Source organism: Cuculus canorus, chromosome Z (assembly GCF_017976375.1).
Source record: "Cuculus canorus isolate bCucCan1 chromosome Z, bCucCan1.pri, whole genome shotgun sequence".
NCBI classification, from domain to species: domain Eukaryota; kingdom Metazoa; phylum Chordata; class Aves; order Cuculiformes; family Cuculidae; genus Cuculus; species Cuculus canorus.
Window position 1 is genome coordinate 16,331,445 of NC_071441.1, and position 23,287 is coordinate 16,354,731.

General features: G+C 41.2%; 1 protein-coding gene across 2 annotated transcripts in view; it reads left to right on the forward strand.

The window, feature by feature from the left end:
* The first annotated feature begins 375 nt into the window (after positions 1–375).
* Positions 376–23,287, forward strand: part of TNPO1 (transportin 1) — an 81,816-nt gene continuing 58,904 nt past the window's right edge. Inside the window, exons 1-3 of one of the 2 annotated variants that reach the window (XM_054053506.1) lie at positions 376–532; positions 18,898–19,015; positions 19,151–19,264. In XM_054053506.1, coding sequence (XP_053909481.1) covers positions 19,160–19,264 — 105 coding nt within the window. In that variant the 5' untranslated portion in view covers positions 376–532; positions 18,898–19,015; positions 19,151–19,159. Of the gene's footprint in view, positions 533–18,897; positions 19,016–19,068; positions 19,265–23,287 lie in introns of those variants that run through there. The other variant, XM_054053507.1, reaches the window with a different exon arrangement.

A 23,287-nucleotide genomic window follows, 5' to 3' on the forward strand; every position in this document is an offset into this window, starting at 1 on the left:
GAAGAGAGAAGAGAGGAGGGAAGAGGGGAGTTGTCCCTGTCCATGGCAGGGAGGCTGGAAGTGGATGATCTTTAAGGTCACTTCCAACCCAAATCATCTTGTGGTTCTGACTGGGGCGGTGGGTGCTCCCGCAGGGTCGGTAGCTTTTGGGACTTGTGCCTCTTTGGGGGAGGTGGTGGCGGGGGAGGGCGAAAGGCCGCGCCTAAGCAGGGCAGAACTCTCCCCGTCCGCAGCGGAGCGGCTTGGAGGGAGGAGCCCCTCGCGGGCGGGACCCGGGCGGCCATTTCACCGCCGCCTCCATCACAGCCGCGCCGGGCCGAGGCCGCCGTTGCCAGGGTGACCGTCCCGCGCCCGGCGCGCCCCGCCCCCCCCCCGGCCGCGGGCGGCCAATCGCAGCGGCGGAGGCGGCGAGGCCGGGACTCCCTTTGTTCAGCCATTTCAGGGGCCGGGAGCTCCCACAGCTCGGCCGCGGAGGGAGAGGACGGGCCGCTCCCTCGCCACTCCCCTGCCGCTCGGCTCTGGGATGGTGTGGGTAGGTGTTTGGGCTGCGGAGGGGAGAGGGCGGGCTGGGATGTCTGATCCCTGGCACCGCGGTGAGGGGGGCGCGCCCCGCGGGCCCGGACGTCTCAGGGGATGCGGGGGTGGCCTCTGCCGACTTGCGCCGGCGCGCGCCTGGGTGCGCCCTCCCGGCCCCCCGCAGGCTGGGATCGCCGCCAGCCCGTACGGTGAGAGTCGCCTCGGGAGTGCGGGACGTGGCCGCGCGTCCTGCGTGTGTTCTGCACCGCCTGGGGCCCTTGCGTGGAGATTCGGCTGCGTGGAGGTTTTGTAATTACCTCCCATTCCCGAAATACGTGTCTTGTACTGCTGTTTGTTGGCTTGAGGAGGGTGTTCGTTTGGGCGCTCGGTGGAAATGGCCAGTGGCACTTAAAAAGCTTCTGTGGAGTGACCACAAAAGACGAGGTCGCTTTTGGAATTGGAATGAATGGCTTATAGAATCATAGAATCACTAGGTTGGAAAACACCTCTTAGATCTTCGAGTCCAACCGTTCCTATCTGCACTAAACCACGTCCCTGAGCACCTCGTCTGCCCGTCTTTTATATACCTCCAGGGATGGTGACTCTACCCCCTCCCTGGGCAGCCTATGCCAGTGCCCGGTTACCCTTTCTGTGAAAAATTTTTTTCTGATGTCCAGCGTGAACCTCCCCTCGTGGAGCTTGAGGCCATTCCCTCTTGTCCTGGCCACTGTCACTTGGGAGAAGAGGCCAGCACCCTCCTCTCTACAACCTTTTTTCAGGTAGTTGTAGAGACCAATATTATTATATGTCATTATGTCCTTGCATTGAAGGCAATAATTGCTCTCACTTGAGTTTATGTTCAGGACTTGAGAAAATCTCCTATGGTGAAGATTGTTCTGTTATATATTCTGGCCACCACAGGTTCATAACTTGTTTACTTGCATGTTTAAATAGACTTTAACGTAGTATTTGAATACTTCATGGATTATGTTCAGTCCTTACAACACTCATGGAACAGAAAGCAGACTTGTGTCCCTTCCATGTGCGACTAATCGAACAGAAGAAAATAATTGCATGTGCAAGATTGTATAAGGAGCCTTTGGTAGAATTGGAAACTGAGCCCATATTTCTAATTCAGAGTCTCAGCTATGTTTAAAAATGACTGTATATGATCTGTTTCTAAAAGTCCTCATTCTGCATCTGCTGTGTGAACTGTAGTTATTTTCAAGTTCTGTGTGGGAGGATGGAGGAGAGGTGCCTACAATAGGAAAGAATAACTTCTAAATTATTAGAATTACTTTAGAGAGTGGGTTTTTTTTTTTACTGAAAGTATAATACAGAAGGATAATGATGATCCTGCAAAAACAGAGTTAAAAGAGCAGTTTGCTATCTGCCTTAGAGGAGAAAGGCTGTGGTTAGAATTAATGTTGACTAAGGATGATCTTTTACTATTGGTTACTGGCAGTGACACACTTCAATGACTTCAGAAATTGATACAGATTTAAGCACAGCTGCTAAATTGAGCTGAGCATGCCTTGTGACAGGAAGGTAAAAACATTTGATGGTTGTATGAATGTAGGCTTTTACTGGACTATCTGAAATATATTTTTCTATTATATTTATTTAGATCTCAGTTTAGGAATCCTTGTATATGGATATTCAACAGAAGAGGTATGTGTGCTTAATTTTAGGTTCATTTTGTAAATCAGAGCAACCTTGGGGATAGAGTTACTTTATAATCAGGTGATAGGTATGCACAGAACTGCCCAGCAGACTGGAATAAGATATAATTCAATCAAGTTTCCTTTGTTTTCCTGCTTGGGGGAACACCAAGGTGCTATAGCCACAAAGGAGGATGGCAGAAGGCCAAATGTCTTCCTTCATCAGATCTGATATTCAGAAACTGTACAGTTTGAAGGCTTGGGTTGAAATCATGACTGAGTTTTTATCTTTGAAGTGTCTCATTGGTAGACATCTCTTTTTGTAGACCTAGTTTTGGTGAGACTGTCATAAAAGAATTTGGACCACAGGTTTGTGAAATTGGTGTGTATTGATCAACGCATTGTTGTCAGTCAAATTGTGCTACTGCTGTGCAACAGGGGGAGGATTTTTTCTTTACTTTGTTTTTGTAAGGGTAGGATTAATTTTTCCATTATTTTCATGCCTTAATTGCAACTTTGATTAGTTTTGACCACAGAAATTAATTTTACCCATTAATTCAGTTCAGGACTCTATGAACATTTAAATACGTGTAACAGTAGTATGCTTTGAACACCAATTCCACTTCTTCCCACTGTTTTTATAGTATGGATTTGGATAAGTTTTCTACATCTATTGACAGATTTCAGATACATGTATATCACAGTTCAGCCCCAACCTGGCCTGACTGCAGCTAAATACAGGCTGTCGTGATCCCAGTTCCTACTACACTCACCTCCCACCCCTGGGAAAGCGGAAAGACTTGTTGGTTGGAAACTAAAACCAGAATAGCTTTAATTCAACAATAATAAGGAAAAGACTATTAATAATAAAGTAATAAAATATATACAAACATACAAAATTGCCTCCCTTGCCCACCCCTGCCAATGACTGCGTCACCACTGATGCTACACAGCAGACACTTGGAAAGGTCCAGGCCTGGATTCAGCAGTACATGGAGCTAGACTCAGGAACTGGATTCGGGAACACATGGATCCAAGATCAGGGGCACAAAGACATATGAAGTCCATATTAGACTCCAGCTACCAAAGAAGAGAGCTTGACCCTCATGATCCCTCTATTTTATACTGAATATGATGTATATAGGATGGAATACTCTACTGGTGAGTTTTGGTCACCTGCCCACTCCTCCTTGCAGATGTGACCCTTTTGACTTAAAGGCTTTCCACCACCTTGATGATAACCACCTCCATAGCGATAGATGTAAGCAATGGCCTTTCTGCATCCCAGTGTTCATTATGTTGGTGCTAATAAATTGGTATTACCATTCCTAGAGACAGACGCTGTCTGAAAACCTGTTGTTAACTTTCAGAAAATGAAGTTACTTAGATGAGGCTTAGCTGAAGCAGAACAGATTTTCTCAAACCAGCACAATGTAATAGTGGGGGAATAAATATTATTTGTTATATGTGTTATACATACATGAATATGTATCTAAAGATATTCATATAGGTATAGTATGAATTCATACTGAAATTTTATTTTTTAATTATCTCATTGATAGATGTATACTTCTGTAGACCCAGTGTTGTTTGGTTTATGTATGTGATCTATCATATGAGTGATAAATTAGTGTACATAATAATCTGCTTGTGTATGTACACGTGGACACCATGGAATTTTACATTTTTTAATAATGTAGAAATAAACTTCTAAATGTCACTTTTAGCCTCCAGAAGGGTTTTCTTTCTGAACTATGGTCCAGAGTGAAATTTAAATAATTAAAGAAGATCTCTGGTGGTTTCCTGTGTGCTGAATGCTTTTCAAATTTTGAGGTTTTATATATATACGTGTGTGCATATGACTTAAAGCTGAGATAAGCATAAAATCAAATAAAATTCATATTTAAGGAAAACTTTTGTTCTTTAAACTGAGTATAGAATAGAAAATTACTGTTAAATTATTCTAGTAAATAATTTAATTTTATATAGCATTATATTGCATTTTCTACAAGCCATTGTGAAATACTTTTAAGCATGCAAAATCTTCTGCTTACGAAGAGCCTGCCACTAAGTGCATTAATTTAAATAATTGATAAGTGCTGAATACAAAAGCAGAAGGAAAGGCAAGAGTTTTTTGGCAGAGAATAGAAAATATGTACTAGATTAGTAGCTATAAAGATGCAACAAAAACGTTACTGTATCAGAACCCAGAGAGGAAATACTTGCAGAAATTACCTCCTAATTTCAGCCCAGGGATTTCCAAACCTAGTTAATGGGTATGTGATCATCATTGGTAACTTCCGGCATAGAGGGTCAGGTGCTTTTCTAACCCTGCAAAACCAAAGCTTCATCTATGGCTCTTCTCCCGGCTTTCCTACTTTATGTTTCCATCTTCCAAGCTAGGATTGCAGTCCAATGCTCACAATTAACCTTCCCCATCCATTCCCCATCCATTCATGTACCTACAGAAGTTTACTCTAGTTTTGAACTTCAGTCATATTCTTTCTCTGGCACACACACAAATTATAAATTTTTACTTCCAGCAAAGAGGAAGCAAAGCCTTGGCTTCTTCCCCCATGTGCGTGCTATCGCCCTAATCCTGTTCTTCCTAGTTCATTCACCATGTCTCCGTCTTTGTCCTGTATCCTGAAGGAGAAGCGAAGGTCTGCCTGGGGGCAGCAGAGCTATACGTTGGATGCAGGTGGTGGCTGCATCATCCACTAACTGTACAGAGGTTTACAGGACGTAGAGGGCAGTTTCTATGCTGCGTGTGGAAGAGCAGCGAGACCTGGGAGCGGCTGTGGCTCAGCTTAGTGGTGTGTGCACTATGGTTTGACCACCTCTTTATAGAGGAACAAGGAAAGGCAGTTGCAGACAAGTGTGGGAGACAAGTGTCTAATTCTCATTGGAGAATAAAAAGTACAGGTCTGCATTTTATACCAAATAAGCTAAACCAATATGAAGTCTAAATAGATACCTGTACTTCAGTCCATTTTACATCAGTTGAGCCTGAGTCAAAGAAAAAAAAAAAACAAACCAAGAACAAACCAAAGAAAACCAGCCAACCAAACAAATTGTTTTGTACAGGATTTTCCAAATTTATGTATAGGCAAGTTGAAGGTAAATTGGTCTAACTTTCTTGTGCAGGCAAGCCCCTAAGCTACATGGTTGGAAATCAGGAGTGACTTCACTCCATTAGGTGTACTTTCAGTGCAGTAAGTGGAATTGGCTAAGAGGTGAAAACTTCTGTTGTTGAATCGGGCCCATAGAAAATAGTTAAAAACAAACAAGATGAGGTTTGAATAGAGCTTTTGAATGAACAGGAAACAATAGCATTAACAAGAACACAGTTATTGTCTTGCAGTTATATTCTTTACTTGTGTGTGAGAAATCAGTCAGCACTAGGCTGAAATCACTGTAGTCTGAAGAGATGCTTTTTGAGCTTCTTGGAAAACAAATCAAAGTAGGCCAGCTGATGAGAGGAAATGGTTGGTTGAAAAAAATTAATGTTTGGTTGTTTCATGATTCTCTCTAACATAGAAGTGTATACAGTAGTGCAAGTGTGTGTGTGTTTTTATCAGATCTTTGGATATCTGCTTATCTTAAAATCTTTTAACCTTTCATATGTAATAATTGAGTTGATCATTTGGCCATATTACCAAATGACTTCAGACACTTTCCCTTCCAAAGTCATCCTCCTCTATGTGAAGACTTTATACTATAGTCTTTCCCTGTTTCTTCTTTCCCTAAAAGCTGAGTAACACATTATAATTTCACATAATTCTTTGCTTCTGGGGAATAAGCTGTTCACCAGAGGACAACCCTATTTGTTTTCTAAGCAAGTGAGTACTTGTAATGTATTTTAGAATTTATGATGATAATATGTCTTGGTGTTTAGCAAGTGAGCATATTTTAGGTTAGGCACTGTCCATACTAGCAATTCACCTAATTTCTCTGTGATAGCACAGAATCAAAATAGCAAACAAAAATTAAATCAAGCACAACTGGCAGTATTCACAGCTTCCCCCATTTGCAGTATGCATGCCAAAGTATGCTTTGTTTTGTTTGCTGCTTCCATTTGTAGTCTTTTAACCTGTGGGTTGGAAAAGATGATACTGATAAGGGAATTCTATGAGAAAGAGGTTAATCTTACATATAACCACCACTGAGTTCAGTTATTAATTGTTGCACAGTGTTTGAAAATGAGATAGGTTTCTTATGATAAGAGAAAAAAGAACAGAATATGCAAAGCTGCATCCTTATTTTCACTTTTTAGAATATAGATTTTTATATTGGTGTGTGAGATTGAGAATCAGCAGACATTGAAATTTCTGCCCTTGCTTTGTTTCTTTTATCCTAAGTAAGAGGGCTTATGGAGCACAGTGGCATAGTGAGGCTTTGATAACCTCATCTCCACTGGGGTGGGACTCTGCCTTTTTTGGAAACAAAACAAAACAAAACAAAACAAAACGAACAGCCCAACCAGATAAATAAAATAAGATGGAGGAAGCTGCCTTTTGAGGATCTCAGTGTAGATCTTGGTTTGGATAAATGTATTTCCAAACGTTTATAAATTTGGAAGTAATGCAGATTTAACTGGACATAAGGATGATTTGAAACTTCTTCATCACACTTATTTCTGGAAGCTTTGGAGAAAAGAGTGTACCTTTGAAAACAAATAAGTATCCTAAATTGTCTGAGGTCATGCAGGTTTGGCTTATACTATGACAGGTATTTTAAAATATGGCCTGTGAGTTATTGGTAATCTAAGAAGCTGTTTTCACAAATAAAACATTATACTTAGAAATATTTGGTTCTAATGTAAAGTTATACACATAAGGAGAGCAAGAATAGAAAATAACATTTATCAATTTGCCAGCAATAAGAACTAATTTATTTTTTTCATCCAGTTTTGTTCATGCTGGTTTTATCAGAGGTAATAACAGAAATCAGAAGGAAGTATTAGAATTGATAGGTCTGGTGATAAAGTGGTAAATAAGGAGGTGAGGTACTAATTGCAAGAGCTGTCTATTATAGGAGAACTGATACTTGTGTTAAAACATTACATTTGTTAGAGGGAAATCTAGAAAAGGTGCTATGGTATGTGCTTTTGAGCTCTGGAACATCCCTGATAGTACCTTCTGTGGAGATTACAAAAGATGCCTCAAGTTCAGAGCTAATTCAGCAAAGTGGTCAGGTATAGTGTACTGTTTTCATTGCTATTTAATCCTTAGTCCTCCTGAAGATGCTGTCAATTTAAAGTAATAAAATTAATGACACTGCAATAAATTCAGCTTTGCATCTAAGAAAACCCGACTGAAGGTGAGCAAATGTATCGTTTTACATGAGTGAAGTTCATGTATTCTGTCTGTAGTTTAGGTACTTAAGATTATGTTAATTTAGTCGTAAGTGTGTGTGGAACTGAACTCGGCTTTCCTCAGTTAAACTTTGAAGTTCAATTTTGAAACTTTGAAAAAATACCTAAATTCAATATTGGTCTTCTCCATCCTGAGCAACATTTAATGCTATGGGTATTTGTATGCTGTGATGGTGGGACTGAGTTTTACAAATGTTTTTTTTTTCATTGTATGTGAGACATTATTTTAAAGCTAGTACACTGTCAAATACTCGGGTTTTGTTATTGAAGACAATTTTAAAGACATCAAAAAAAAAGCGAAAAGGAAAAATTGGCTGCCATGTCATGCAGAAAATAGCCCAAATCTTTTTGAAATTGAGTATAGTATTTTAGAGTTAATATTGAGTTACAGTAGCACCCAGGAGCTCCATATATGAGTTAAGGCTCTGACATGTTAGGCAAGTATTAAAAAAATGGCAGTCTTTTTTGCACGTGCTTAAAACTGAATTACAAAACAAAAGATAAATGTTCCACAACAGCCAGAGGCCAAGAGAATGGGAACCAAGAGAGACTTAAGGCACCTGTAAACACTGTGCCTAAGGAGAATTTCTACACAAAATGTTAGAAAGGGCAGAAAGTATCTTGTATGCCTTTTGCATAATTGTTTTTTAAGGACAGCATACAAGAAAGCATGCTGCAGGTCAGTAAAGTCTCCAGGTGAAGACCATAAAATCACTAGCAGAAAAAAAAAGCCCAAATTCTGCATCACGATAATATAGTAACAGTTTTATAGGCCCAAAACATTAATTTTTCTCTTACCAGTAAACAATTTAATCTATGACTGTGGTTTCAGCTCTTCATAGCTTTATGTTTTATGCAGTGGCTACACTATTAAGACAAATGGTATGTGGAATGCCAGCAAATTTATGTGACCTGCAGATGAAAGGTAAATTCAGTTATTTTAAATTACAGTTTTTTCACTAAATAAATTTCATTTACTTTTGGGCCAGGCATAAAAAAACCCAAACCTTTTTGTATTTGTTGCCTTTTTAGTAACATTTTAAGGGAATTACTTTACATATGTAGCTATTTAGACTAACAATCACAGCAGGGATCCTCTCTGATATCTTTCATAAATGCCTAAAATTTTGAAAACTTACAACTCAAGTAAGAATGACAATTAAATTCCTCATCAAATTATATTTTTACATGTTCAGATTCCTTATCTCTTTCTGGATTTTCTAACCTGAATGTATAATATACTTTTAATTTTAATTTCTAATATTTCTTCTTTTGGCATGAAATGTTGCATTTGAATTAAAATGAGGTAAAATAATTGCTAAGGGGACTGTTAGAACTTTTAATGTCTATCATTTTTGGCTAAGGCTGCATGAACTCCCCAAGTAATTTTACCTGATTACTTATCTACACAATAACAATCGCTTTCTGTGTGGAAACAGGAGTGTAGCCACTTCAGCACACAAGCTTTAGCTTCAATATTGCTTCAAAGCTGGTCTTACAGGTACCATTGTGAGAATGCTTTTTCAAAAAGCAGTGATAGAAGTGAGAGGCTCCAATAATATGTTACTTTTTTAATAAGCTGGTGAAGAGGCTGGAGAACAAGTCTTATAAGGAGCAGCTGAGAGAGCTGGGGTTGTTTAGGCTTAAGGAGGCTGAGGGGAGACCTTACTGCTCTGTACAACTACCTGAAAGGTGGTTGTAGAGAAGAGGATGCTGGCCTCTCCTCCCAGGTGACAGGGGACAGGACAAGGGGGAATGTCCTCAAGCTGTGCCAGGGGAGGTTCAGACTGGATATCAGAAAAAAAAAAAATTCACAGAAAGGGTCATTGGGCACTGGCAGAGGCTGCCCAGGAAGGTGGTTGAGTCACCATCCCAAGAGGTATTTAAAAGATGGGTAGGTGAGGTGCTCAGGGACATCATTTAGTGGTTGATAGGAATGGTTGCACTCGATGATCCAAGAGGTGTTTTCCAACCTAGTGATTCTATGATTTCTTTTGTTCATGTATACAATTGCAGTAGTTAATTCCCTTCACTGATGATCACATGCACAACTTTGTCTCTTGTGGAGGGCTCTCCATTCCAGATCATTAATTATTTGCTCATTCTTTTCCCGTAGGATGTAATTTCAGAATATCTACCTGACATTAGAGGTTAGAGAAGGCCAAATACTTGGGCTCATAGGGTAAAATATGGAATTGGGTTCATCTGATGCATGTTAAGTCTTCTTCTGTTTGCATCCCTACCAATTCAAATATGACTCATTAGTCTTTATGCAGGACAGGTACCAGCTCACTAGAGTCATGCTGTGACTAATATAAACCCAAATACTGTCACTTCCTTGAGGCAACATTATCTTAAGGACCTTAGAGTAGCCACTTACCGCAGTAAGAAAATTCGTCAGCCACCCAGGGAACAAAACACTAGCCTTCTGTTTAAGGTGACCAGTGATGCTGATTTAGTCTACACTATTGCTGTCAGTATTGCGAAGATCACCAAAGCACCAGCATCGCTACCAGTGACATATCTGATAATGGTGGTATCACTGAGTCGCACACCTTAGTGCATGTTGTGTGCTTGAATGCTTTAGTGTACATGGAGTATTCAGGAAAAACTAGGAGAAAAGTAGGTGAGTGTGTGATTCTGAATTCTGTGCATCCTCACTGCAAGACGTTTTGCCAAGAAGAAAATACAAAACCTAATCCTAGGTAGTCAGTTCTTAGTGCTCCCAATATAACTTTTTCCTTTACCTTTATACTGTATTCCTAATAATACCTAATGAATTTTGGCCAGAGGATACTCCTCAGGTTTTTTGAGACAACTTTTGTACTCACTTCATGACATTTGGTGTTAGTGCATACTGGTAAGAGACAGTGGTCTGATTGTGTAAAAAGCCTACTTTTAATAATTTAAATCTGAAGGCAAAATTTAATTTTGTGCATTTAATTTTTGTGCATTTTAATCTAGCTTTATATTTATAGCTTTTAATTTCCTCAGTCGCTCATTATCATCTCATTTATGCATCAAAGCATACTTGCGAATAAATATGCCTTTTGTCTTGTACTTGCTCCTTATTTTACTAGGAAGAAGGCCTCGATACCTTTATGTGTTCCATTTCATATTTAATGAGATTCCTAATTTTTACATCTTAATGTAAAAAATACGCTCCTACTGGATAATTATTATTTATTATTGTAAGAGGGTGTACAAAAAAGCATCTGAACTGGTGAACTCCTCTGTGGGGGACACATAAGTGTATGATACATATTTTGCATTAAAATTGGTTGGTTGATTAAAGTAGTGAATACAGTTAGAGAATGATGATGTATTTTCATTTATCATGGTGCAGATTTTTCAAAGTTAACTTAAAACCAGACTGCCACTTACTTTAGATCATCAAGGGTTTTATTTTAGTAATTGTGAATACCTTAATTTTAAAGAAGGAATGCACTCCTTTCAAGGCCAAGAACTTCCCCAAATCTGGTACTACCCTATGATGAGGTGTACTCTCCTTTGCATTTTCTGTAGTGTACTTCTTCCTTATTGTTGGAGCAGATAACTTCCTCTCTGAACATTTTTGAAAAAGAAGAGAGATGTCAATCATATGCCTGCACCACTGGGTCTCCCACAAAAGTCCTGGCTGGCATGGCTGATCCATTGTTAGACTGACACACACCATATAGTTTCTCATTCCTTGAATTTCTTTCCAAGGTCTGCTGGGGCTAGAATCACTTTCTCAAACATGCATTTAGCAGAGATAGTAATCTTGCATCTCTTTGCTTGTTTGTTTGTACTGGTCTCCCTTAGTTGATAAAGAGCACATAACTGAAGGAAAGTAAAGTCTAGAATTTCAGAGGATGCATCTGATTTCTAACAGTCTTTTATCATTCTCATCCATGGATGTGTCTCTTTTCAACCATAACTTCATTCTTAAATTACATCTGCTGCTTTTCTCAGGTATTTTCAAAAGTCTCAGTTCTGATCTGTTATGAGGAACACATTCAGAAGCTATGTATAATTTTGGTTTTATCTTTGTCTTAGGGAAGCCTGAATCATCAATTACAGAAACTTATATTCAACAAAAATCCTTCAGTAGATACCAGCTGCTTTGCCTCCCGCAGCTAAGAGAAAGAAACCTTACTATATACTTAAATAGGGAGTTGAATAGGGTTCATACACACCTGACACTAATCTTCCTTTAAAGATGTTTTTTAGGCTGGCAAAAAGCACATGCTGAATTACAGACACTAAATTTGACAGAGATTTAAGTAACACTTGACACCCCACCCCCAAGATAACTGTACCCACTTATCCCCTTGGAACAGATTTGGCCCAATAGTAATGAGTGGGGCTTGTCATCCAAGGCAGAGCATTACATTTTCACCCTCTTGTCCATAGTTATTGTTTATCCTCCATGCCCCCAAAATCCCTCCCATATTAGGCAATTACAGAGGTTCGTATGCTTCACGTAGGACAACTAAGTAAAGTACTCAAGAATTTGGAGAAGGAAGCTTGTGTCCTGGAAGAAAAAAAAAAAAGGCAGGGGGAGTTACTATTTTAGACTTCAGCTGATAGATCGGATATCTTCTATCACAAACTCAAGAGGTGATGATTTTCTGAAACAGTTCCAGGTTGTTTTAGACCTGCCAGCATTAGGAACACCCACTACCATTTTAATTTCTAGCATGAGTGATTACAGTGTGTCAAATCATTAGTAACACAAGATCTTTCTGCTTGGTATCTCTAGCTGTGGAAATAAAATAACAGCAAGTTGGAAGAGGTGATGCATCCAAATGTGTCCTTGCCCAGAAGATTAGCTAATCAAAGTCATTTTAAATCAAGATACTTTTGCAGTTTTGCACTGTCTACTACTTATTCAGTCAGCTGGACTTATAATGAATTATAAGAACAGTGTTTCATCCTATCAAAGTAAAATTCAAAGCACTTCTGATGTTTTACAAATTGGTGAAAGCTTAACAGGTTCTCATCTCTGCAGCTGACAATGTCATGTATTTCATTGAACCCAACAACAGCAATAGACTTGGTTTTCAATTCTGTCTTGTATATAAGCCTATGCTATGCGTTGACGTTTGTAAACGTGGTTTGCATTAAGTCTTAATTGTTCAACAAAACACCAAATGTTAGTGTGTGCTGTGACCTGTCATCCATTTTATCTGCAATGCTGTGGTGCTTTTGCACCTTGGAAATGACTTTGCTGTAGTTTCCTCTATGCTCGTTGGATATGTTAGCAGCAGAGGTATACATTAAATAAAGAAGGAACATAACTTCTGTCAGCAGAATGGAATTACAGGCTGTCAGGTTATCATGCATACTATTTCATCTGCTCAATGGGATTTCACACTGCAGGCTTTTGCAGACATGCAAAAATAAATACTGCTCTTCACTTTTAGGAAAAGAAACCATGAAATTGCAGATAGTGATGCCACAACAAGGATGAGCCCGAACAACTTTCCTTTTCTCACAGGCAAAACCATAGCAGATTTCCCGAGCAGGTACATTATCATAACTGTAGGTACTCTCAGAAAAAGTCCATCATCAAGCTGCCACTCCATGGAGAAGAAATCACATTACAGATTTATTTGCGTCCAATATAGAAATGTCCAGTGTTCCAGGAAATTTGAGTTCAACTTCATTACAAGGTGTCCTATTATGGGATCAATTGTACATGTACACAGTTTCTAGTATGATAAGCAACATAAAGCAAAACCAATTATAGCTAGAATTGTCTTGAGGGTAGGAGGCTGACGTGATTTCTCTTAGTTTCTTCAGCATCTCATTCCACTCCTGAACCTACCAGCTGCAGAGAATGAATGACAGTAGGAAATGAAGGTCAATTAACTATAGCCAAGTCTGCAATGGTATTATCAGAAAGCCCATTCATTTGCTGCTTTGAGTGTTGCTATCAAATTACTCCTTACAGTAAGGAAATTCTATCTGTAGATAGAAGGAAAAAAAGATATTTTTAAGCTAATCGTAACCCTTCCAATTAAACAAAATCTTATTTTGATACATTCCACAAAACCTTCTACTTTAGTCCAAGGCTTATCATTGTATGTTGGATCATGCTGGATTTGTCTTACCTTCTTTTAGGTGGATTTCCTGTTGGTGCCATCTTAGTCAGCCTTTTGTCATCCTCTGACATTGAAGAACTTTAAAAAAGGGGGTATTTTTTTGTGCTTAGTTACTAGGAAGAAATTCCACTCATCCATATGGAAACTTAATCTTACCAGTAAGTTTTAGGCACTCCAGTAGACTCCTAGAGTGCACTGAAGATAATTTCTTAACTCAGGTAATTGACACCCTTGCCTGAAGGGATGCAATACTGGACCTGATGGTCACCAGTGCAAGAGTGGTCATCAGTAGCATCAAGAACGCAGGCAGCCTGGGCTGCAGTGATCATGCACTGGTGAAGTTCAACGTCCTGAGGGATATGGAACAGGCGAGGAATATAGTCAGGACCCTAAATTTTAGGAAAGCAAACTTCCAGCTCAAAGGAGTTAATCAGTAGGACCCCCTGGGATACAGTCCTCAGAGACAAGGGAGCAGAACAGAGCTGGAACATATTTAAGGATGCTTTCCACAAAGTGCAAGAGTGCTCAGTCCCCAGATGGAGGAAATCAGGCAGGGAAGGGAAGAAACAAACATGGCTGAGTCGAGACCTGCTGGTCAAACTGAAGAGCAAGAGGAACTGCACAGGCAGTGCAAGCAGGGACAGGGAACCTGGAAAGTATATACGGACACCGCCTGGTTGTGCAGGGATGGGGTCAGGAAGGCCAAGGCACAGCTGGAGCTGAACTTGGGCAAGGGAAGTGAAGACCAACAAGAAGGGCTTCTATAGGTATGTCAACCAGAAAAGTAAGTTTGAAGAAAGGATACTCCCAGGGATGAATGAAAATGGTGACCTCGTATCAACAGACAGGGAGAAGGCTGAAGGACTCAACTTTTGTGCCTCAGTCTTCACTGACAAATTCACTGACAACTGCTCTCCTCACCCTTCCTGGGTCAGTGGACAACAAGATGGGCAACACGATGGTATAGCTCAGTCTACAGGGGAGGATCAGGTTTGTGACCACCTGGGCAACCTGAACATATAGAAGTCTATGGGACCTGATGAGGTGCATCCCAGATGAGATGCTTTCTATGATTGGGTGACCACATCAGTGAGAACAAAAAAAAGCAATGGATGTGATCTATCTGGATGTCTCTAAAGCCTTTGACATGGTCTCCCACAACATCCTTCTCTCTAAATTGGTGAGCTATGGATTTGATGGGTGGACTGTTCTATTAGCCAGAAAGTGACAAACTTCAGACTCTTCTGGCTGATGTTTTTATGTGACTTTTTATTTTTATGTTACTTTTTATTTAAAGTAATGTTGAGATCCCATCTTAAACACACTTTTCTAAAGTTTCCTCAGCGTTCCATTTAAAACAATCTTTCTATCATAATAAACAATCAGCTCTGGAAAAGTAGAAAATTAATTTCATAGTCATTTAAGCCACAGACAATATCTTTACATACTGTCTTTCCATCTGTCTCCTCAGTAACCTCTCTAGTGCTTCACAGGGTCAAACTATCTTCTTCTAAAGACTATTCAAATAATTAATCGTGTAATAAATATTAATCTTGTATCATACGGCTGAATTCATAGGCTGCACTAAATATTTTTGAATGGATTCTCCTTTGATATGCTGGATGTGAGGAATAACATTTTTTTAAGTCTCCATGCAGAAGGCATTGCAAAATAATATACCAGTAGCTATTCTGCATGAGCTTCTCTGCACAGATGCATTTATTCTGTGTTATCAGAGGTTTTTTTCTGCTTAGCTTAATCCACATCACTCTTAGCCTGAAATAAGAGGGTTTACACAGAAAGCTGTTACGGAATATCAATTATTCCCTCTATGCATACAAACCTTCTATGCACAGAGCTACAGAATGCCACTATAAGTAGTCTGCCTGGATTTTAGCAATGGATTGAATGATTGATTCCCATTATTAAATACCAATTTTACAGGTAGCAGCGCCTGAATTTTGTGACAAGATGGCATTTCAATAGAATTATTCTAGAAGAAAAAAAGTAAAATCTAATGTAACCAATGTTGTAAAGACTGGAAAAATATTTCTACATGGCAAAGTGGCTAAAACTGCCAAACAGTTCTGAATTTAGGACAAATTTCAGAATTTTGATTAGAGGATAATTATTTGAAGCTAGTTTTAAAACTGCTAGCAGCGAGAAGTTGTACTGTGCAGTTGGAGGCTATGGTATTTGAGGGACAGAACATCTGCCTAGGAATGCACATCTCTCTTCTCACTGATTGTTGGGAGGGGTTTAAACCACTCTCCTATTTCTCTTTTCAGTGCACTGAGACTACTGAAGGGGTGGGAAGCGTATTCTGTTATGAATCTTACATTTATGCTGTGTACATTTGTCTCCTTAGTATTAACTGACAATTCTTGTACAGGTTCCTGATTAGAAAACATCCTATTCCAAGTTCCTGTTAATATCTGTTTATAACATAATATAAAGCCACAGGAGAGATTAAAATACCTAGCACTAAGTACACTCTAATGTGATGGTAAGGACACTTTGCAGAAAAAAGAATAGGCTCATCACCCTAGGAAGAATCATTTACTTCTAGGCTCTTTGTGGATACTTGAGTAGAACATGGTAAGATTTGTATAGAGAGAAATTAATTGAAGATATAGATTACTGTTTGGGAGGAGGGTTATTTTTTTTCTTTTTAATATTATATATTGTTGTGATACCACTGGATCCTGGCTAGTGCATGACATCTGAAGCTTGGATAATAGAGAAATCAAAGATTATGCTCAGCATTTGTGCAAGGCTGCTGTCTTCAGTAGTGTTTTGTCTGCTTAATATAGGTGAAGTGATTAAAATTTATTTCTCATGCATTCTGCTGATGAAGTAGGATGAACCAGGCCATCTTATGCTTTGAATGGTAGCTTCATGCCTCTGCCTCATAATTCAAATCTGAAGTCCTGTATATACAAGATTCTTGCTTGAGGGAAACGAGTCGTAGAAAAAAAAAGAGGCAAAGGATAACAGAAAGGAGTTATTTTCTCATTTTATTCTAGAATGTTATTTGCTTTCAATCCAAAGGGTTTTTTTCTTGACTCAATTAAGTTATTTTCCCCTCTTCTGCTTCCTTACAGAATTTAAAGGATTAGATGTACATAGGTAAGAATAACTTAAAGATAATATCAAGAAGATAAGGTATCCGGCAATCTGAGGTATCTGCTCTGATTTCTATATATGCTGAGTAGTTCCCAGTGGCAAAGGATCCTGTATGGAAAATAAGGAGGAAGCTGTCTTGGAGGATGATTGTCTAAAGCATCTGGTGTCCTCACTAATTGTAGAGGCTCCCATTCTTGCTGATTTGTAGGCCTTTTTGTCTCCTTTCCCTTGCAGAAAGATCTTAACAGGATTTAATTCTGGTGATGTTCACGGAAAGGAAGCCTATGTTTTTCTGAGTTATGGATCCATGGCCTGCTGCTGTTTCTGCTTTTTCCTATTTTGTCTCTCACTCTTTCTGGACTCTTTCTTGCTTCCCATATTTAATGTTAATTTTGCCTAACGCACTTGGTTTCCTGATAGAAATAGACACATGTAATCCTTGTGTCATAATTTCTGAATACTAACTTCTGAAGCTCTAATCAATCTCAAACCAACCTGACAGCAGATCAGAAGTCTCAAAGATAAAGAAATTTCTACAGCCTTCCTGGTAAGGCAGCAGATAGGCAATGAGGCCCAAATTAGCACTTCCTTCGTTTGTTGGACCTCAGCTTTCCTCTGCTCCAGCTGTGCAAGCATAACTATGGAGAGCTCTTCTGCCTATGCAGTGTGAGCCATGAACACTGTTTTTAATGGCCTGGGTCTGTCTGCATTCTTTGTTTTGACACTTTATTGTACCAGAGGGAAACTGGTGGAGATTCACCGTGGTCATAAAAATCTCTGCATAAACCTTGTGCTCCTCCTTTCCTAGTAACTAGGTGGCACACCTTTACGCACCAACCTTACTGACTCCATCTTGTAGGTGTTTCAGTGTGGGAAGCTCTTAAGAGGTGCACTGCTTTAGTAGTCTGTCTTCCAAACAGTGTTGTGGTGATAACGGCAATTGCTGAAATTGAAGAGCTTAAGAAATAGATCCCATTTTTTTCCCTTTTTATAAGCTGCTTTTCCCTCTGTTGGTTTTGTTCTCTGTGTGCTTTGCTGCATACTCTCTACTATTTAGCCACTTCCCGCTTCTTATTCCAGTGTGGATGCTTTCCTGATTCACCAAATATGCTCTTTCACTGTCCTCATTATCTAGATATGTAAATATAAGTCCACTGCCTGTATTGTTGCCTGTGATGGTTCCTTCTACTGTTTTGTTGGAGACTGCAGTAGTAATTTTGTTTGCTGCTTCAAGAATAGCGGCTCATAGTACTAGCAGGAACTCAGGACACTTCTTAGCATCTGAGACTGGGCAGCTGATTGTCAGTATTGGGGAGGTGAGAGACCCACAGAGCAAATTACCTGGGATGCACCAACAGGAATCAGTAATGTTCCCTGTCCTTGATGCCTCTGAATGGTAGTTAAGGCTGTGATTTGTGGTACTGTACTGCAGAAGCAGCAGAAAGTGACACTAGTTTTCATATAGTCAAAAAAGACGCTTACAAACACAGTGAAAAAAGGATTGTAAAAAGCTAAGGAATTTCTGGGCATTGGTTTTGTCTTTTAGACCAGTTTTAGGCAGCATGTGTTCTTATTTTGACTCTTAACATACATATAATATATAAAAAATAGCTACATGTATATAAAATATGTATCTAATGCATATGTATACACATAGGTACATATATAAAATATAGCTACATGTATGTAAAATATGTACGTAGCGCGTATGTATTTTATAAAGAGAGAGAGGTACATGTGTGTATCTCTATCGAAATTGCTATTTTTGACCCGAGGTCTCCTGTTATATTTCGAGGCCAAGGAAAAGATGCTGTAGATGTTCCCACCAGTCTCTTTCGGGTTTCCTCCCGTCCCCCTGCACGCGCACCTGGCCGCGTTCCCCCTTACATGTGGAACTGGAGACGCTCCCGCGGTGTGACCGCCTTCGGCCAGATCACGTAGCGGCGCCACAGCCGCCAGCGCAGGCCCCGCGTTCCCGATCCCGGCGCTGCTTCCGCCGCCCCTCCCCGCACGAGGCCGGGCCACCGCCTCGCCCCTCGTGGCCGGAGGTTTCTGGGCGGGTAGTTGGGGCGGGGGCGGCCGATTCGGCGCAGTCGGAACTGAGGGCCCCGCGTTTTCTCGCCCCCAGGCTTTCGGCGGCGTGGGACGTAGGGCGGAGGCGTGTCCGGCGCTAGGACCCAGGAGGACGCGAGAGGGCTCTGCGGTCCGCATCGCGACTCGGCCGTGACTCAGTGCGCTCGGAGCAGGTCGGTGTCTCCCTCCGCGCGCGGCCGGGCGGCGTCTCCCTCCGCGCGGGGCCGAGCCCTCTTCCCTCCTCTCCGCCCCCCGCCGGGCCCCGCCGCGCCGCTCACCGCGGCCGCCTGTTCTCTGGTGTTTTCCAGCCAGCCAAGATGGAGTATGAGTGGAAGCCGGACGAGCAGGGGCTCCAGCAGATCCTGCAGCTCCTCAAGGAGTCCCAGTCGCCGGACACCACCACGCAGCGAGCAGTGCAACAAGTATCCTTGCCCGGGGCCTGCGGGGCGGGTGGCGGGAGTGCGGCCTGCACGGCGGCGGGAGGCCTTGGCGCGGTGGGCCCGGCGGGGCCCGGTCACCTGTTGCGAGCCCGGGTCCGCGTGCCGTGCTTTATTTGCTTATTTATTATTTTTTCTAGAGCCCGGGCTGCGCGGCCGCCCTCTCGGCCCAGGCCGCGGCGCGGGGAGCGCGGCCCTCGCTGCGGGGGCGCGGCCGGAGGGGGAGCGGGACCAGCCCGCGGTCTCGCGGGGTAAATCCGGCCCCGAGACCGCGGTGAGGGCTAAGGGGAGCGGGAGAGGCGCTTGACTGAGCCGCCGCCTGCGCGCCCTCCTCGGCCTGCGGGCTCCTTCTCGGCTTCGCGGCGTTGTGGGATGTTCGTGCTTGACTGGAAGCCCGAAACGCTGCTTGTGACACGTTAAAATTCAAGGGAAGATCCGCTGTGGCTTCGTGTGCGTTTAGCGTTAGTGTTCCGCGCGGATTGTTGGAGATTTTACCCCCCGAATTGTCTCTTGATCGTAGAAGTGACGAAACCACGAGGTTTTAAGGAACAAAGATTGAGAGACTGAAATTTTAAACTAAGAACAAGAGACGCGTTTGTCGTGAAAAATAAAATACACATTTACTGTCTCCTGCTCCTTGAGTAAGCCATATAAGGGCTTTAAAATAGCTAGAAGACCTGAAATTGTGTGAAGGATATGAGTTTACTGTCTTGATCCCTTTTTATTTAAGGCAGTTGCTTGAAGGGCTTGACAGAAAGCAACAGTGTAGCAAACAGCTAAGAACATATCTGTATATATTTATTTACATCATCTTAGTTTAGCTTGGAGCAAAATTTACACTATTTCTAGGCTTTTCTAACGCGTAGCTTGGGAAGGCTTCTGCTCTTCTGTGAAAGATGAGGGTACTTTTCATCTCAATCGTCTTTTTCTTGCAGATGTGTTTCATGTTTTTAAGATGCCTCGTTTGAAAAAAGCTAAATAGAAGTGTCTGACATAAGTAAAATGCTCTGATAACGCCCCAAACTTAAACTGGTCCTCCTTTGTACTTAAAATACTGAAGTATTTATAGCGAGAGTGTTTATGGCATAGCATTAGTTTAAAATTACATTTTAAAGCTCTGCTTCAAGTAACTTATGATTTATTTATTGAAAAATAGCAGCATACATGCAGGATGGGCAACGTGGGTGATGCTCTCTGTCTTGGAGATAAATAGAAATTGATTAAATGAAAGTGCTGTTAACTAATGTTTGAAATTCTTTTTAAATGGCAGTGGTAACTCCCTACTGTGCTGAGATAGATACCTGTGCTTTCAAGGAGGCCCTCATATGTTAGCTTGTAAGGGTTGGAGAAGCCACATGTTTTTCCTGTTGTATTATAAATCAGTTTGGAAGAATGTTCTAATACAACTTAACAGGCCATGTCATGTAATTTTTCTTTTAAATACCCTGGAGACTGTTTCCACAAAAAACTTGTGATGGCTGTTGTATCGTAGTAGCATGTCCAAGCACGGTGGTGATTAATGGTTTCAGATTTAAAGTACTCTCGGACCATATTTTTTTGTAAGATTATCAGTGTGTTGATTTTGTCATGCTCTTCCTTTATGGTACTGCTTTGGCACATTTGGGTGCTTAGAACTCAAGTATGTGTGGAGTATACATTAGCCAAAACCCTTTGTTAACACAGTTATGAGTTGGTAAGGCTTCTGGTATTTTTCAGATGAAGATATTAGATGTTTCTGGGAGTGAAAAGGAAAAAATTAAAATGAGTGAAGATGTTATTAAGAAAATATGTCCTATAAGCTATTCTTTGATTCCTAGACCGATTGTTTTCTAGTTAAGTTTCTATCAAATACTGCTTTTTTAGTTCTTTCTGCTCACTTCTGCTGCTGCTTCCTACTTAATCCATTGGAATTTATAGTTATTAGTAATGCTTAACTGACTGATTTGGTTTTTAAAGCTTGGAGAAGCACAAAAACATTTTGAAATGTGGTACTTGGCCTCTTGGCTGTTCCTGTAAGAGCTCTTTGGCTTGACAGGTTTGATAACAATCATTGGATATGTGTTTTTTCATTTCTAGAAGCCATGTAGTGTGTTCCATATTGTTTTCACTTGTCCCAACCATCCTCCTGTTTACATTTCCAATGTGTTTGACAGCAAAGGAGCTAGTGTTTATAAGTTAGCTTTGCTCTCTTATTAAGTGGGAAGAGGGCAGGCTTCTCTAGGAAAGTTACTCCTTGATGCAAACAGCCTAAATATACAAAAATGTAGTTTGTGATTGCAACACTGACTGCTGGGTACTAGAAGGAAACAGATTCTTTAGAACCAGGCCATCAAGTCTTAATGTGCATGCATTTGGCTTGGGTTTAGCTATTTTGAATGTTTTAGAGATTTAACTAAACAGCAAGTAAGGAAAATACTTATGGAAAAAATAGTCTTCTAAAAAAAATTTTTGTTAAATGTCCTGATTGTTTGCCATACTGATGTAGGTTTAGTAACTTAGAGGTGACACTGCACCGATTTAAAATACTATTGTTGAACACAGTACCTGTTATTACCAGGCTGTGAGAATAGAATCGTCACATGTTTGGGGTTGGAAAGGACCTTAAAGTTCATTCAGTTTTAGATAACCTGCCATGGGCAGGGATATCTTCCACTAGACCAGGTTGCTCAAAGCCTCATCCAGCCTGTCCTTGAACATCTCCAGGAATGGGGCTTCCACGGCTTCTGTTTGCAACCTGTTCCAGTACTTCACCACCCTTACAGTAAAAAATTTCTTTCTACTATCTAATCTAAATCTAGCCTCTTCCAGCTTAAAACTTCCACCTTATCGTATCACTGCACTCCCTGATAAAGAGCATCTCCCAGCTTTCCTGTAGGCCTCCTTTAAGTACTGGGAGGCTGCAGTAGTGTCTTCCTGGAGCCTTCTCTTCTCTAGGCTGAACAACCCCAACTCTTTCAGCCTGTCCACATACCAGAGGTGCTCCAGCCCTCTGGTCATCTTTGTGGCCCACCTCTGGACTTCCTCCAACAGATCCGTGTCCTTCCTGTGCTGAGTACTCCAGAACTGAACGTAGTGCCAGATGAGGTCTCATGAGAGCACGGAAGAGGGTGACAATCACCTCCCTTGCCCTCTTAGTCCTGCTGCTTTGGATGCAGTGTGAGATATGGTTGACTTTCTGGGCTGCAAGTGTACTTCGTCAAATCTTGTTGAGCTTCTCATTCACCAGCATGCCCAAGTCCTTCTCTTCAGGGCTACTATCAATCCATTCTCTCTTCAGCTTCTGTTTACGCTTGGGATTGCCCTGACTCAGGTGCAGGACCTTGCACTTGGCCTTGCTGAACTTCATGAGGTTCGTATAGGCCCACCTCTTAAGTCTGTCAAGGTCCCTTTGGATGGCATCCCTTCCCTCCAGTATGTTGACCACACCTTACAGATTCGTGTCAGCAGCAGACTTGCTGAGGGTGCATTCAGTCCCACTGCCCATCTCTCCAATGAAGATGTTAAACAACACCAGTCCCAGTACTGACCCCTGAAGAATGCCATTTGTCACCAGTCTCCATCTGGATTTTGAGCCGTTGATCATAACTCTTTGAGTGCAACCATCCAGCCAGTTTGTTTATCCACAAGTGGTCCATCCATCAAATCCATGTGTCTCCAGTTTGGGAGACAAGAATGTCATGCAGGACAGTGTCAAATGCTTTGCACAAGTCTGGGTAGATGATGTCAATTACTTTTCCCTGATTTGCCAGTGCTATAGCCCCATCGGAGAAGGCCATCAAATCTGTCGGGTGTGATTTGCCCTTTGTGAAGACATTTTGGCTGTCACCAGTTGCTTCCTTACTTTGCATGTGCCTCAGCAGAGCCCCCAGGAGGACCTGCTCCATGGTCTTGCTGGGCACAGAGGTGAAGCTGAATGGCCTGTAGTTCCCAGAGAATTCCTTTTTTCCTTTTTCAAAGATGGGAGTTATGCTTCCTCTTTTCCAGGCAGTTGAAACTTCAGTGGACTGC